This window comes from Piliocolobus tephrosceles, chromosome 6 (assembly GCF_002776525.5).
Source record: "Piliocolobus tephrosceles isolate RC106 chromosome 6, ASM277652v3, whole genome shotgun sequence".
Classification (NCBI taxonomy): Eukaryota; Metazoa; Chordata; class Mammalia; order Primates; family Cercopithecidae; genus Piliocolobus; species Piliocolobus tephrosceles.
Window position 1 is genome coordinate 98,588,070 of NC_045439.1, and position 13,837 is coordinate 98,601,906.

The 13,837-nt window shown below is 43.1% G+C and overlaps 1 protein-coding gene across 11 annotated transcripts in view; it reads right to left on the bottom strand.

Annotated features, from left to right (window-relative positions):
• The window catches only part of NTRK3 (neurotrophic receptor tyrosine kinase 3), a 390,942-nt gene that overhangs the window by 305,638 nt on the left and 71,467 nt on the right, over positions 1–13,837 (bottom strand). For all 11 annotated transcript variants that reach the window (XM_026448340.1, XM_026448342.1, XM_026448338.1 and 8 more), the window contains 2 exons: positions 13,596–13,670; positions 12,788–12,859 (listed from right to left, as the gene is read on the bottom strand). In XM_026448340.1, the coding sequence (XP_026304125.1) occupies positions 12,788–12,859; positions 13,596–13,670 (147 nt within the window). The remainder of the gene's footprint in view (positions 1–12,787; positions 12,860–13,595; positions 13,671–13,837) is intronic.

The following is a 13,837-nucleotide window of genomic DNA, read 5'->3' on the forward strand; positions in this document are numbered from 1 at the left end:
TGTCATATGTCACATCTGGAATCGTACATATTTATGGGGTACACAGTGAAGTTTCAATACATATACTGTATAGTGATCAGATCAGTGTAATTAGTATATCCATCATCTCAAACATTTAGCATTTCTTTGTGTTGGGGACATTCAGTATCCTCCTTCCGGTTATTTGAAACTACACATTATTGTTAACCATAGTTACCCCACAGTGCTATAGAACACTATGTCTACAGACACAGGACCCTGAACATGCCCAGTCTCATCTGGAATCACATTTCCTTTAATGGCCTAGGCCTACCAGGTGCAAATCATGCATCCCAGTCACCACACACTTCTCTTCAGGACGTCTTTGGAAAAGGTTCTTAATCCAGAATCCAAGGGAAGTCTGCAAGCCCCTAAAAATTTCCAAGAGATGGTATATGTATGTGTGTATTGGCTTTTTATGAGGAGAAAGTCTATAGCTTTCATCCCATTCTCAAAAGATTTTTGAAAAACTAGAAGCCCCTGTCCTGACTCTGTCAAGGTCCCATGTTCCCTAAATAAATGGTAAGCTTTGAGGACAGGAACCGCATCTTGTCTACTGATAATCCTCTGCAGCATGAAGCACTTTGTGGAAAAACATAGAAGACTTGATGGTACTTCAGTACATACTACCCAGCTGCATACCAAGAGGGTTATTGTTACACTGTTATTATTCTAAAGAATAATATTATTCTAAAGAATGTTATTATTCTAAAGAATAATAACAGCAATCTCCACTAATATATACTGGGTTCTTGTTATGGGCCAGACATTCTCCTCAATGCTTCATATACCTTAATTCATTTAATCTTGCTAACAACCATATTACTCCCATTTTCCAAAAGAGGAGATCAAGGCACAGATATGTTAGGTAACTTGCCCGAGATACACAGACATATATGATAAAGCCAGAATCAAATATCAGGCCATGTGGTTCAAGAGCACATACTCTCAATTATTTATCGAAATAACCAAATTAGTGATGAGGGTGGGTTAGAGGCAACAGCTTAAGCAGGAGGTTTGATGGAAGTTCTGAGCAAGAAGAACTGAATGAGAAGAAAGCTACATTGTACATTTTTGTATCACATCTCAGCAGGGTGATACTGTGATATGATTCTTGACTATTTATATTTGTACATTCCAATAATAAAAGTGATTTGCATGTAATATTTGCCCATATGTCCCTTTTTCTTTTTTTTCTTTTTTTTTTTTTTTTTTTTTCTTGAGACAGAGTCTTGCTGGGTCACCAGGCTGGAGTCCAGTGGCCCAATTTCAGCTCACTGCAACCTCTGCCTCCCAGGTTCAAGCGATTCTCCTGCCTCAGCCTCCCAAGTAGCTGGGACTACAGGCACATGCCACCAAGCCCAGCTAATTTTTGTATTTTTAGTAGAGATGGGGTTTCACTATGTTGTCCAGGATGGTCTTGATCTCTTGACCTCATGATCCACCTGTCTCAGCCTCCCAAAGTGCTAGGAGTATAGGCATGAGCCACTGCACCCGGTCCATATGTCTCTTCTTTTAAACAGGGCTGCAATGATTTCTGCCATACATAGAAGTCTGAGGATCTCTGGCTAGATAAGACCCAAGGAAAGTAGACAGGAAAAATATGATGGGAGGAATGCCACACAGAGCATACGAAGGCCCAGATTCTAGCCCTGGCTCAGCTCTTACCCATGGGGATCTTGGTCAGAATTCTTCTCCACTCAAGACATCCCTCTTGTCATCCAGAAAATGATCAAGTCAGACTAGAGTCACTTGTACATGCAACAAATCGCTACCAATCACTTGGCATATGACAAGCATTGTTCTCAGTGCTGGAGATACAACAGGGAAAAGTTCTGGCTCCATGGAAGTTTACATTCCAGTGTGGGAGATAGAGTATCAACTCTTAAATAGCTGAATGAGATACTTGCAGATGATCACTAGTAATAAAGGCAAAGGAAATGATTAAGCCACATGACGGAATAAAATGTGATATATTTGTAAGGAGAAGGAAGGCCACAAAGTTTGAGCAGTCAGAGGAGGCCTTGCTAAGAAAGTAGAATTTGAGTGAATGATGAGAAGGGGCCAGCCATGCCAAGATCCAGAGCAGGGTATCTGTCTGGGTCAGATGGGTAAATAGGGACAAAAACTCCAATGTGGGAATGAGCTTGGCACATTTAAGGGACTGAAAAGGCTCATAAGGAGGCAGCAGAGAGAAGGGGAAAAGTGCAAGACAATTAGAGGGGGAGAAAGAAACTATCCATGTGAGTCCTGTGGCCATGGAAAGGGGCTTAGCTTTTATTGTAAGTAATGCAAGAAGTAATTGGAGGGCTTTAAGAAGCTGAGTGGCATGATTGGATTTATATGTTTAAAATATCACTCTGGCTGGGCTAAATGCTCCAATTAAAAGACACAGACTGGAAAACTGGATAAAGAGTCAAGACCCATCAGTGTGCTGTATTCAGGAGACCCATCTCACATGCAGAGACACACACAGGCTCAAAATAAAGGGATGGAGCCAGATCTACCAAGCAAATGGAAAACAAAAAAAGGCAGGGGTTGCAATCCTAGTCTCTGATAAAACAGACTTTAAACCATCAAACATCAAAAGAGACAAAGAAGGCCATTACATAATGGTAAAGGAATCAATTCAACAAGAAGAGCTAACTATCCTAAATATACATGTACCCAATACAGGAGCACCCAGATTCATAAAGCAAGTCCTTAGAGACCTACAAAGAGACTTAGATTCCCACACAATAATAATGGGAGACTTTAACATCCCACTCTCAACATTAGACAGATCAACGAGACAGAAAGTTAACAAGGATATCCAGGAATTGAACTCAGCTCTGCACCAAGCGGACCTAATAGACATCTATGGAAGTCTCTGCCCCAAATCAAGAGAATAGACATTCTTCTCAGCACCACATCACACTTATTCCAAAATTGACCACATAGTTGGAAGTAAAGCGCTCTTCAGCAAATGTAAAAGAACAGAAATTATAACACACTGCCTCTCAGACCACAGTGAAATCAAACTAGAACTCAGAATTAAGAAACTCACTCAAAACCGCTCAACTACATGGAAACTGAACAACTTGCTCCTGAATGACTACTGGGTACATAACGAAAAGAAGGCAGAAATAAAGATGTTCTTTGAAACCAATGAGAACAAAGACACAATATATCAGAATCTCTGGGACACATTTAAAGCAGCGTGTAGAGGGAAATTTATAGCACTAAATGCCCACAAGAGAAAGCAGGAAAGATCTAAAATTGACACCCTAACATCACAATTAAAAGAACTAGAGAAGCAAGAGCAAACACATTCGAAAGCTAGCAGAAGGCAAGAAATAACTAAGATCACAGCAGAACTGAAGGAGATAGAGATACAAAAACCCTTCAAATAATCAATGAATCCAGGAGCTGGTTTTTTGAAAAGATCAACAAAATTGATAGACTGCTAGCAAGACTAACAAAGAAGAAAAGAGAGAAGAATCAAATAGTCATAATAAAAAATGATAAAGGGGGTATCACCACCGATCCCACAGAAATACAAACTACCATCAGAGAATACTATAAACACCTCTGCTCAAATAAACTAGAAAATCTAGAAGAAACTGATAAATTCCTGGACACATACACTCTCCCAAGACTAAACCAGGAAGAAGTTGAATCCCTGAATAGATCAATAACAGGCTCTGAAATTGAGGCAATAATAGCCTCAATTTATAATAGCCTACCAACAGGCAATAATAGCCTACCAACCAAAAAAAGTACAGGACCAGACAGATTCACAGTCGAATTCTACCAGAGGTACAAGAAGGAGCTGGTACCATTCCTTCTGAAACTATTCCAATCAATAGAAAAAGAGGGAATCCTCCCTAACTCATTTTATGAGACCAGCATCATCCTGATGCCAAAGCCTGGCAGAGACACAACAAAAAAAGAGAATTTTAGACCAATATCCCTGATGAACATTGATGCAAAAATCCTCAATAAAATACTGGCAAACCGAATCCAGCAGCACATCAAAAAGCTTATCCACCATGATCAAGTGGGCTTCATCCCCGGGATGCAAAGCTGGTTCAACATATGCAAATCAATAAATGTAACCCATTATATGAACAGAACCAAAGACAAAACCCACATGATTATCTCAATGGATGCAGCAAAGGCCTCTGACAAAATTCAACAGCCCTTCATACTAAAAACTCTCAATAAATTCAGTATTGATGGGATGTATCTCAAAATAATAAGAGCTACTTATGACAAACCCACAGCCAATATCATACTGAATGGGCAAAAACTGGAAGCATTCCCTTTGAAAACTGGCACAAGACAGGGATGCCCTCTCTCACCACTCCTATTCAACATAGTGTTGGAAGTTCTGGCCAGGGCAATCAGACAAGAGAAAGAAATAAAGGGTATTCAATTAGGAAAAGAGGAAGTCAAATTGTCCCTGTTTGCAGATGACATGATTGTATATTTAAAAAACCCCATCATCTCAGTCCAAAATCTCCTTAAGCTGATAAGCAACTTCAGCAAAGTCTCAGGATACAAAATTAATGTGTAAAAATCACAAGCATTCTTATACACCAATAACAGACTAACAGAGAGCCAAATCATGAGTGAACTCCCATTCACAATTGCTTCAAAGAGAATAAAATACCTAGGAATCCAACTTACAAGGGATGTGAAGGACCTCTTCAAGGAAAACTACAAACCACTGCTCAACAAAATAAAAGAGGACACAAACAAATGGAAGAACATTCCATGCTCATGGATAGGAAGAATCAATATTGTGAAAACAGCCATACTGCCCAAGGTAATTTATAGATTCAATGCCATCCCCATCAAGCTACCAATGACTTTCTACACAGAATTGGAAAAAACTATTTTAAAGTTCATATGGAACCAAAAAAAAGAGACCACATTGCCAAGAAAATCCAAAGCCAAAACAACAAAGCTGGAGGAATCACGCTACCTGACTTCAAACTATACTGCAAGGATACAGTAACCAAAACAGCATGGTACTGGTACCAAAACAGAGATATAGACCAAAGGAACAGAACAGAGCCCTCAGAAATAATACCACACATCTACAACCATCTGATCTTTGACAAACCTGACAAAAGCAAGAAATGGGAAAAGGATTCCCTATTTAATAAAATGGTGCTGGGAAAACTGGCTAGCCGTATGTAGAAAGCTGAAACTGGATCCCTTCCTTACACTTTATACAAAAATTAATTCAAGATGGATTAAAGACTTAAATGTTAGACCTAAAACTATGAAAACCCTAGAAGAAAACCTAGGCAATACCATTCAGGACATAGGCATGGGCAAGGACTTCATGTCTAAAACACCAAAAGCAATGGCAACAAAAGCCACAATTGACAAATGGGATCTAATTAAACTAAAAAGCTTCTGCACAGCAAAAGAAACTACCATCAGAGTATAACAGGCAACCTACAGAATGGGAGAAAATTTTTGCAATCTACTCATCTGACAAAGGGCTAATATCCAGAATCTATGAAGAACTCAAACAAATTTACAAGAAAAAAACAAACAACCCCATCAAAAAGTGGGTGAAGGATATGAACAGACACTTCTCAAAAGAAGACATTTATGAGGGCAACAGACATGTGAATAAATGCTCATCATCACTGGCCATCAGAGAAATACAAATCAAAACCACAATGAGATGCCATCTCACACCAGTTAGGATGGTGATCATTAAAAAGTCAGGAAACAACAGATGCTGGAGAGGATGGGAAAAAATAGGAACACTTTTACATTGTTGGTGGGACTGTAAACTAGTTCAACCATTGTGAAAGACAATGTGGCGATTCCTCAAGGATCTAGAACTAGAAAGACCATTTGACCCAGCCATCCCATGACTGGGTATATACCCAAAGGATTATAAATCATGCTGCTATAAAGACATATGCACACATATGTTTATTATGGCATTATTCACAATAGCAAAGACTTGAAAGCAACCCAAATGTCCATCAGTGATAGACTGGATTAAGAAAATGTGGCACATATACACCATGGAATACTATGCAGCCATAAAAAAGGATGAGGTCATGTCCTTTGTAGGGACATGGATGAAGCTGGAAACCATCATTATTCTCAGCAAACTATAGCAAGGACAAAAAACCAAACACTGCATGTTCTTACTCATAGGTTGGAATTGAACAATGAGAACGCTTAGACACAGGAATGGGGACATCACACACTGGGGCCTGTCATGGGGTGGGGGGAGGGGGGAGGGATAGCATTAGGAGATATACCTAATGTAAATGACGAGTTAATGGGTGCAGCATACCAACATGGCACATGTATACATATGTAACAAATCTGCACGTTGTGCACATGTACCCCAGAATTTAAAGTATAAAAAAAAAAGAAAAGAAAAATGCAAGACGCCTAAATTTGAATTTCAAATAAACAAAAAGTGATTGTAAAATAAATAAGTAAATAAAATATCACTCTAGCAACTGTGTTGACAATGAAATGTAGCAGACAAAAGTGAAGGCATGGAAAATCTAAGTTAGAAGGTTACTGTCACAGTGCCAGAGGAGGGAATGATGACTTGGACCAAGACAATAGACATGAGGATGGAAGGGGTAAATAAGCAGATGGATACAAAATATTTTATGAAATCTATTAAACTGAATGTCATAAGAAGAGGGCGGGCAGGTAAACGAAAGAGAGGCATCAAGAATGTCTCCCAAGGTTTTGGCCTGAGCAATTTGATGGATGGTACCACTTACAAGCACAAGAAGCATTGAGGAAGAAGAGGCTGGGAGGAAGGGCTTGGTATGAAATCAAGAATCTTGTCTTGGCCAACTCGAGCACGCAAGTAGGCAGTTTGATATAGGAAGCTAAAGGGCAGGGATAGGAATACAAATTTGGGAGTTGTTTCTAAGGACCCCTCCAGCTTTAACTATCTATGATTCTACACAATTGGAGACCAATGTGTAGGGAGGAACTCTTTAATAATAGCAAAAATTATATATTGAGTCTTTCCTAGTACATTGTCTTAAGCACTTTCCAGGGGTAGTCTTATTTAAGGCTAAGAACAATCCTATGAAGTAGGAACTCTTACTTTCCTTTCAAAGCTCAGAGAAGTTCAATAACTTGCCTAAGGTCAACAGCAGGAAGTGAAAGATCTAGGATTTGAACCCTGATCTTTCTATCTTCAAAGCCCACGCTCCTTATTGTCAGCTACCCAGCATTTCATGGCTAAGTCCTCCACAAAGAACAGAAGAAGGAGGATACTTGTGGAGAAGCAGTGAGGGAGACCAGTGTGCCAGTTGCCAATCCTTTTGGGACTTGGAGAAAAGTCTCAGTGCAGAGGTAAGGGGGCAGGCAGAAAAGCAAACATTTACTGAGATACTATCTACACGTCATCTTGAAACTCAGAATCTGGGATTATTCCAAGGAGAAAGGATATTGAGTAATTTATAATATGTAATAAATCCATGTCACCATTTTTTCACCCCAATAATCTCAGGAGAAATGTATTACCTATGGAGTCAGTGTCCTAAAAGGGTAGGGACCCTGGCCACCTCTTCTTTTCCTTTCCACCCAGCATCGCTGACTTCCTCTCCTTGCAAACATAACACATGTCACCAGAGAGGTGGGCTCCACTGTGAGACTGAAATTCAGCTTTTCCAGGACAAAGAAGTGGTCAGAATACCCATCAAGGTCATCTAACCCCTTCTTTTTGATTCTATCATCACCACCAGCCATAATAACTTTGATACAATCATGCTCAAATCAGGACATTCTCCATCTTTCACCCCACTCTGGCGGCTGACACTTCCAGCTAAAGATTGAGTGCACGTTTGCTTCCAAAAGAAGGAGAAATAACTTAGCCCGGCATCTAGAGCTTTTTGGAAAAGAGAAAGAAATGGAGCCCAAGAGAGATCCCACCACAATCAACTCTAGGGATTAAATAAATTCTCTTGGCTTGCTGGAATCTTACATTAAATATTCTTGGAAATAAGTAGGCCATAGGCTAATGCTAAGAAATCTTTTGTAATAAAGATATTCAGGTCGTAATGTAACTGTCATTATAGGATTTGACCTGAATAGAAAGAGGAACTAAACAGAGCTTTCTCAACAGAGCTCTTTGAGGATGGATCGTGCTGAATCCCCAGGGGGAAAGAGCAGCTCTTTCACGGAACTTTAAAGATGCCCACCCCTCCTATAAGAAGTTCTTGCTGTGAAAACCAGAGAGACAAAACGCTCCTGGGATGTAAAAAAGTACACGGACTTCAGATTCAAAGGATTTAGAGTCCACATCCTGATTGTTCCACTAACTTACTGTGTAACCTTAGGAGAACTCAGTTATAACTTCTGAGCTTCAATGTTTGCATCTATGAAATGGGGAGAGAGGACTCCTAACTTAGAGCTACTGTGGGGAGTAAGTGAGCTCATATTTGCCAATGCACTAGGCACAGTTCTTGGCACACAGGAAGTTCTCAACCAGTATTAGCCTTACCCTCTTCTTTTCTGATACCAGCAGTTCTATGTGGTTTTCTAAACACAGTAATGACTAGCAAAGCGTAGTAACTTTTTAAATTGTTTCTGTGAAAAAACATTGCCTCTTCTGGCCCACGAGCTATAGTGGAAAGATTCCTGGAAAGAGAATCAGAGGACTTAGGTGCAGTTCTACTTCTGCTACTTACAAGTCAGAGCCTCTCTGAGCCTATCTTCTGTGCTGTAAAATAAAGCCACCTACCATACCCCTGCCCCCAGGATAGTTATCAGAATTCAATGAGATAATGTACGGAAAAGCACTTTGATAACCATAAAGAGCTCTATAGATGAAAGTAAGTACCATTGTTTGAGTGCAGCTCATAGACAGACATCTGCATTCTTCATGTATGGGGATCCCAGTCTGTGGCGATCCAGTCTGTATGAGCCATACCAGAGAACACACACCCCATAAAGGGAAAGAGGGGCTGGTTGCAGAAGCGGGGCTCAGAGGACTCCAAGAACAACCCAAGTTAAATAATGCTGGTGGACGAGATCTCTACTCAGGTGGAAATAAAGTTGTCGGCTCATCAGTTGCAATTGCTTAGGTTCTTTCTGAAACTGACAGCATCTACAGAGAAGTCTACATACAGTCTAGAGCAAGTGGGGATAAATGGAGAGAATAGAGAACTCATCCGGATTTATTCATCAGTGTACAATGAAGAAAGACGCTGGAGAATATGAGTATTCCAGTCACCAGAGAGGTGGGCTCCACTGTGAGACTGAAATTCAGCTTTTCCAGGACAAAGAAGTGGTCAGAATACCCATCAAGGTCATCTAACCCCTTCTTTTTGATTCTATCATCACCACCAGCAATAATAACTTTAATTACTATCATTACTAGCAACTGTCCTCTCTGAACGCTCACTATTTGCTGGGCACTGAATTGAGAGCTGTATGTGCCTCTTATTTAATCTTGACCACATCCCATCCCTAGAATAGACATTATTATTATGCCCACTTTTCAGATTGGCATATAGCTATTCCAATTATCAGTCTCAGAAATCCTTATCCTTAAAAATCCTTAATCCGAAATTCTTAGCATCAGAGAAGGGATACGAGGGTGGAGAATATTCCCATCTCTCAAAAATAGGCTTCCCTTGATGTGTATTCATCCATATCTCACTTTCCACAGTCTACAAAAGGTAGAGAAAACTGAAACAGTCAAGAGAAGATGGTCAGTCACTCATAAACCATGAAGTAGGGCCCAAGAGTCCTAATCTCCAGCCTACCATGTAGCAGACAACTTGGCCAAAACTTTGTCAATTCATTTTCTGCCATGAGGAAGAATTACACTGATTAACACACCAGTAGCTTAGGAATGGGAGACAGTTCAACCAATCAGAACAATTTGGACAATTTGACATCAGTACTAGGGGCAATGATATCACTTCCTACTTCTTATTTTGTACAGAGGAGAGACGAAAAGACTTCTCAGCCATCACCTCCCCCCTTCCAAAAAAAAAAAAAAAAAAAAAGCTGCCAAGCCAGGGCTCGGCAATTAGTGTTGGAGTAAGTGATCATCTTGTGATTGCTCAGCTGGGGCCAGAAGACTTGTAAATGCATTTAGAGGACAGAAATAGAAGACGTTGTGAGACAGCAGAGAAACCTGGCCCATTTGCCAGGAGAAAATGTCCCAAAGCTGCCGGGAAATTTACTCAATTGGGAATTTGATGTGTGTCTTCATAAATAAGGAAAGTTAATAAATAAAACCCGTGGATGAAGCCAGTGCCTATGCCTCATCCTATTGACTCGTCTCTCTGTGACCCCCAGGCTCCTCTGGGCGTCCCACTGTGCCTATCAGAGCCACTTGACTGGGTGCTGACTTTCTTGAACTAGGTTGAGCACCCTGACTTGCCCCTAATGCACAGCCAGACTCAAACTAGTGGTGAAATAATGGTCATCCATCCTTCTCGGTAATCCCCCTGTAACCAATAGCAAGTACTTTGGCAAGTGTGTGTCCAGGAGAAATGTGGCCAATGTGTCCAGGAGAAAACAGGGCCCAAGGTCATGGGCAGGTTCAACGGTATCCTTGGGTCCTACTCCAACTAGGTCCTCCTACCCACAAAGCCTTGGGAATCTTGCAAACCTCCACCAGCCTCTATCGCTGCCACCACTCAGCAGACCCCAGATAATTCCAAAAGAGACAATGGGTCACAGCCCTCTTCCAGGATCCTTAAGGGCAAGCCAAACACATGCTCTGGTACAACCCACTTCAGAGACACCTGCAGCCCAAGATGCAACCCTGTTCCCACTCCAGAGCCTGGGTCCCGAAGCTTCTCCATCTCCCTAAGAGCTGCAGGGACACCATGCCCTAGAAGGCTCTGGAACCTGAACACTCAGTTCCTGTCCTCAAAGAGAAGAGGGTTTCTCTCACATCAACAGCGTCCCTCCCCCAAATATGACCTCGCACCACAAGCTAGCACTCTATGTGCCACATTCTGCTCATGAAAGTAGTTTTGTTTGGCCCATGGAGTTGAAGGGTCTTGTTTTTAGTTGGCAGCATTTAAAACTTGAGTTGTTTCATGGAATCTCCAAGTCTTCTGGAAACAAGTCTGACCACACGAGGCCCCACCTCCATGTGGCAGCAGTCAGCTGGAACGAATGACTGCTTGCCTCTTTGGAGGGGACACGTGACTCCACCTGGTCCACCATGGGCATTTGGCTTTGTGACCCTTGTATTAATTACTATGAAAACGGAGACTTCTCAGATGTCAAAAGCTTTTTCCCTTGGGATGTTTTACAGTGAAATTCAAACCCCCAATAAAATAAACACCTGGAACATCTGGTCCAAGACCCTCCTCTGGTCCCCGCTATGCCTCCAGTTGCAAAGAACACACATCAGGAGACTCTCACCACAGAGGCTACCCTGGGGCAAGGGGCAACAGCTAAATTAAACAGTTGAAAGGGAGGTCTCAGTCCCCTGGAGCTGATACATCTGGCCCTGAGCAGTGGCCATAGAGCCTGCTATTTCCAGAGAGAGAAAAGAAAGCTCCGCAGAAAGCAGAGGTGGCCATACTGATAAACAAATATTTATCAAGCACTCACTATGTGCTTGGGAAAACACACAGAGCCTGGGGGTAAGGTCAGGACCCCCCAGAAAAGAAAAAATAACTCCTCTACTAGGATTCACTGTGATCTCTTCCCTTTCCCCACCTCCCCTACCCTCCACTTCCCACAGCTCCCCTGGATGTTCTGCTCGTGTGCATGCAATTTCTCTCCGGCCCAGCTGCCCTTCCAAATGCAATAAAATAAAATAAACACCTGGAACCTCTGGAGCAAAGTGCTCAGTCGGTGAAATTTTTAAGTGGCCGCAGGAAAGACTAGCCCAAGGCACACCACTTCTTCACTTTCTCCCCAAAGGCAATAGACCCCTCCCCACCTGGTTCCTGCAGAGCCTCTACTTTTTGGGAATACGCCCAGTGGATGTCCGAGATGGCCACTATCCTTGGAATTGACCCAGACAACAAGTACCCCTCTACAGGTGCTGCAGGTTGGCACTTCCCCTAATCACTCACCCCAGGCTTCCTTTCATGCCCACTTTCTCCCCAGGAAATGGCAGTCCTCAATTAAATCCCAAAGTCTATCTGCCCAGAACTGGGCTTAGAGAGGAAGCATCAACTCTTGTGATTCTATCCCCACTAGGGAAAGGGGAGAGACAGGGTGATGGAGGCACAGACAGACAGGAACCCCCACCCATAACCACCTGACCTCTAGCTTGTCCCAAACAAAGCTGTGTGACCTTATACAGGTGTTTCCACTTCTCTGAGCTTTTCCCCACTGAACCCAGAATCTATTTAGACATAACACTGGCTATTGGCCATGCCTTCTTTCTTCTTGCAACCCCCAAGTCCTAACACACATATACACTCTTATGGGCCTATGTATGGTCTCAGAAGTGTAGTATTCACATTACATATGAGTAGAATTCCCTATCATTTACATTCCCATAAAGTTGCAAGTTTCATCATGAAAGTGAACAAACTTGGGTGTCAGGAGACTGACTTTCCCTTTCAGCCCCTGGTCCTAGATTTTTCCTTCTGACAGGAACCTCAGAGATCATCAAACTCAAAATAATACTTTTAAGAGGCAAAATTGGAAGCCCAAGAAAGTTCAAAACCTCGCCCAAGAGCTCCTAGAGGCAAAGCCAGGTCTAGACCTCAGGTCTCCAGTTTCACTGCCCCGAGAGTCCCTGCCATGTGCCCCCCCATCCCTGCAGCCCAGCTCTACTCACATGTAACGCAAGTGGGGGTTCTTGGCAAAGGCTCTGGGCTGAATGCTCCGAAGTCCTGAGTTTCTGATGGTCCTAGACAGAGAGAAAAAGAGGATCAGCAGAGCTCAAGTGGCAGAGGGATGTCTGCTCCGGGCTGAGGCTGGCAGGGGGTGAGGCTAAGGCTGGCCCTGCAGCCGCCCTGTGGGTCATCTGCACCTCTTCATTGCCAGTCATTACAGGTGGCCCGCTGGGGTGCTCAGTGGAGGCATCTGGGTTCACTTGCCCCAGGGCCCTGTGTGAGGCTGGGAGGTCAGGGGTCGTACTGGCAGCTGCCCTCCACCCATCCTGGCCAGTGGGTAAGGACCAGGGCTTCTGCTGGTCCAGTGATGGCAGGGCTGCAGCCCTCTTTGTTTCTTGTCCCTCTCCCCGCTCCAGGTCCCCACAGTCACTAGCGCTGACATCCAAGGGAGGAGGTAGCTGGGAAATCTCATACTCCATGGGGCTCATCAGTCAAGCATAAGGCTAGGGAAAGGACACTCACCCAGCACGCCTGAGTTCCGGGCCTGCCTTGAAACCCTACCTTCAAGATGGGAATTCACGCAACCCCCTTGCCTCTCTAGACTAAGGTGAAACAAAGGGGTGTGAAGAGATGGCCTTTGAAGCCTCTGGTGTCCCCTAAGTGTATGTTGCCAACTCTACCAAAAGAAGACCCAGCAGGGGAAGCACCAATGGCAGCCTTGCTGTGCCCCTCACTCCACCCCAGAAGGCAGACCAGGTGACACCCGCCCCTTCCACAGGCAAAGACCTCTCTGTGGCCGGGTGCACTCACAGATTTTGGAGTCCAGTGTACAGCTCCATGTCCACGGCATTGAGCGTGTGAAGACTGCGCCAGTTCTCTATGTGTCTGTAGGGGAGGAGGAAAGGTAAGGGTCACCAGATGCAAGAGAAATGGGGCTGGCTTTGGAGCCACAGAGACCTGGGTTTGGATCCCTGATGAGCTAATTGACAGCCAGGCCTTTTCTCAAGTCACCAAATAAATCTGAGCCTCAGTTTCTTCCTCTGTATGGTGAG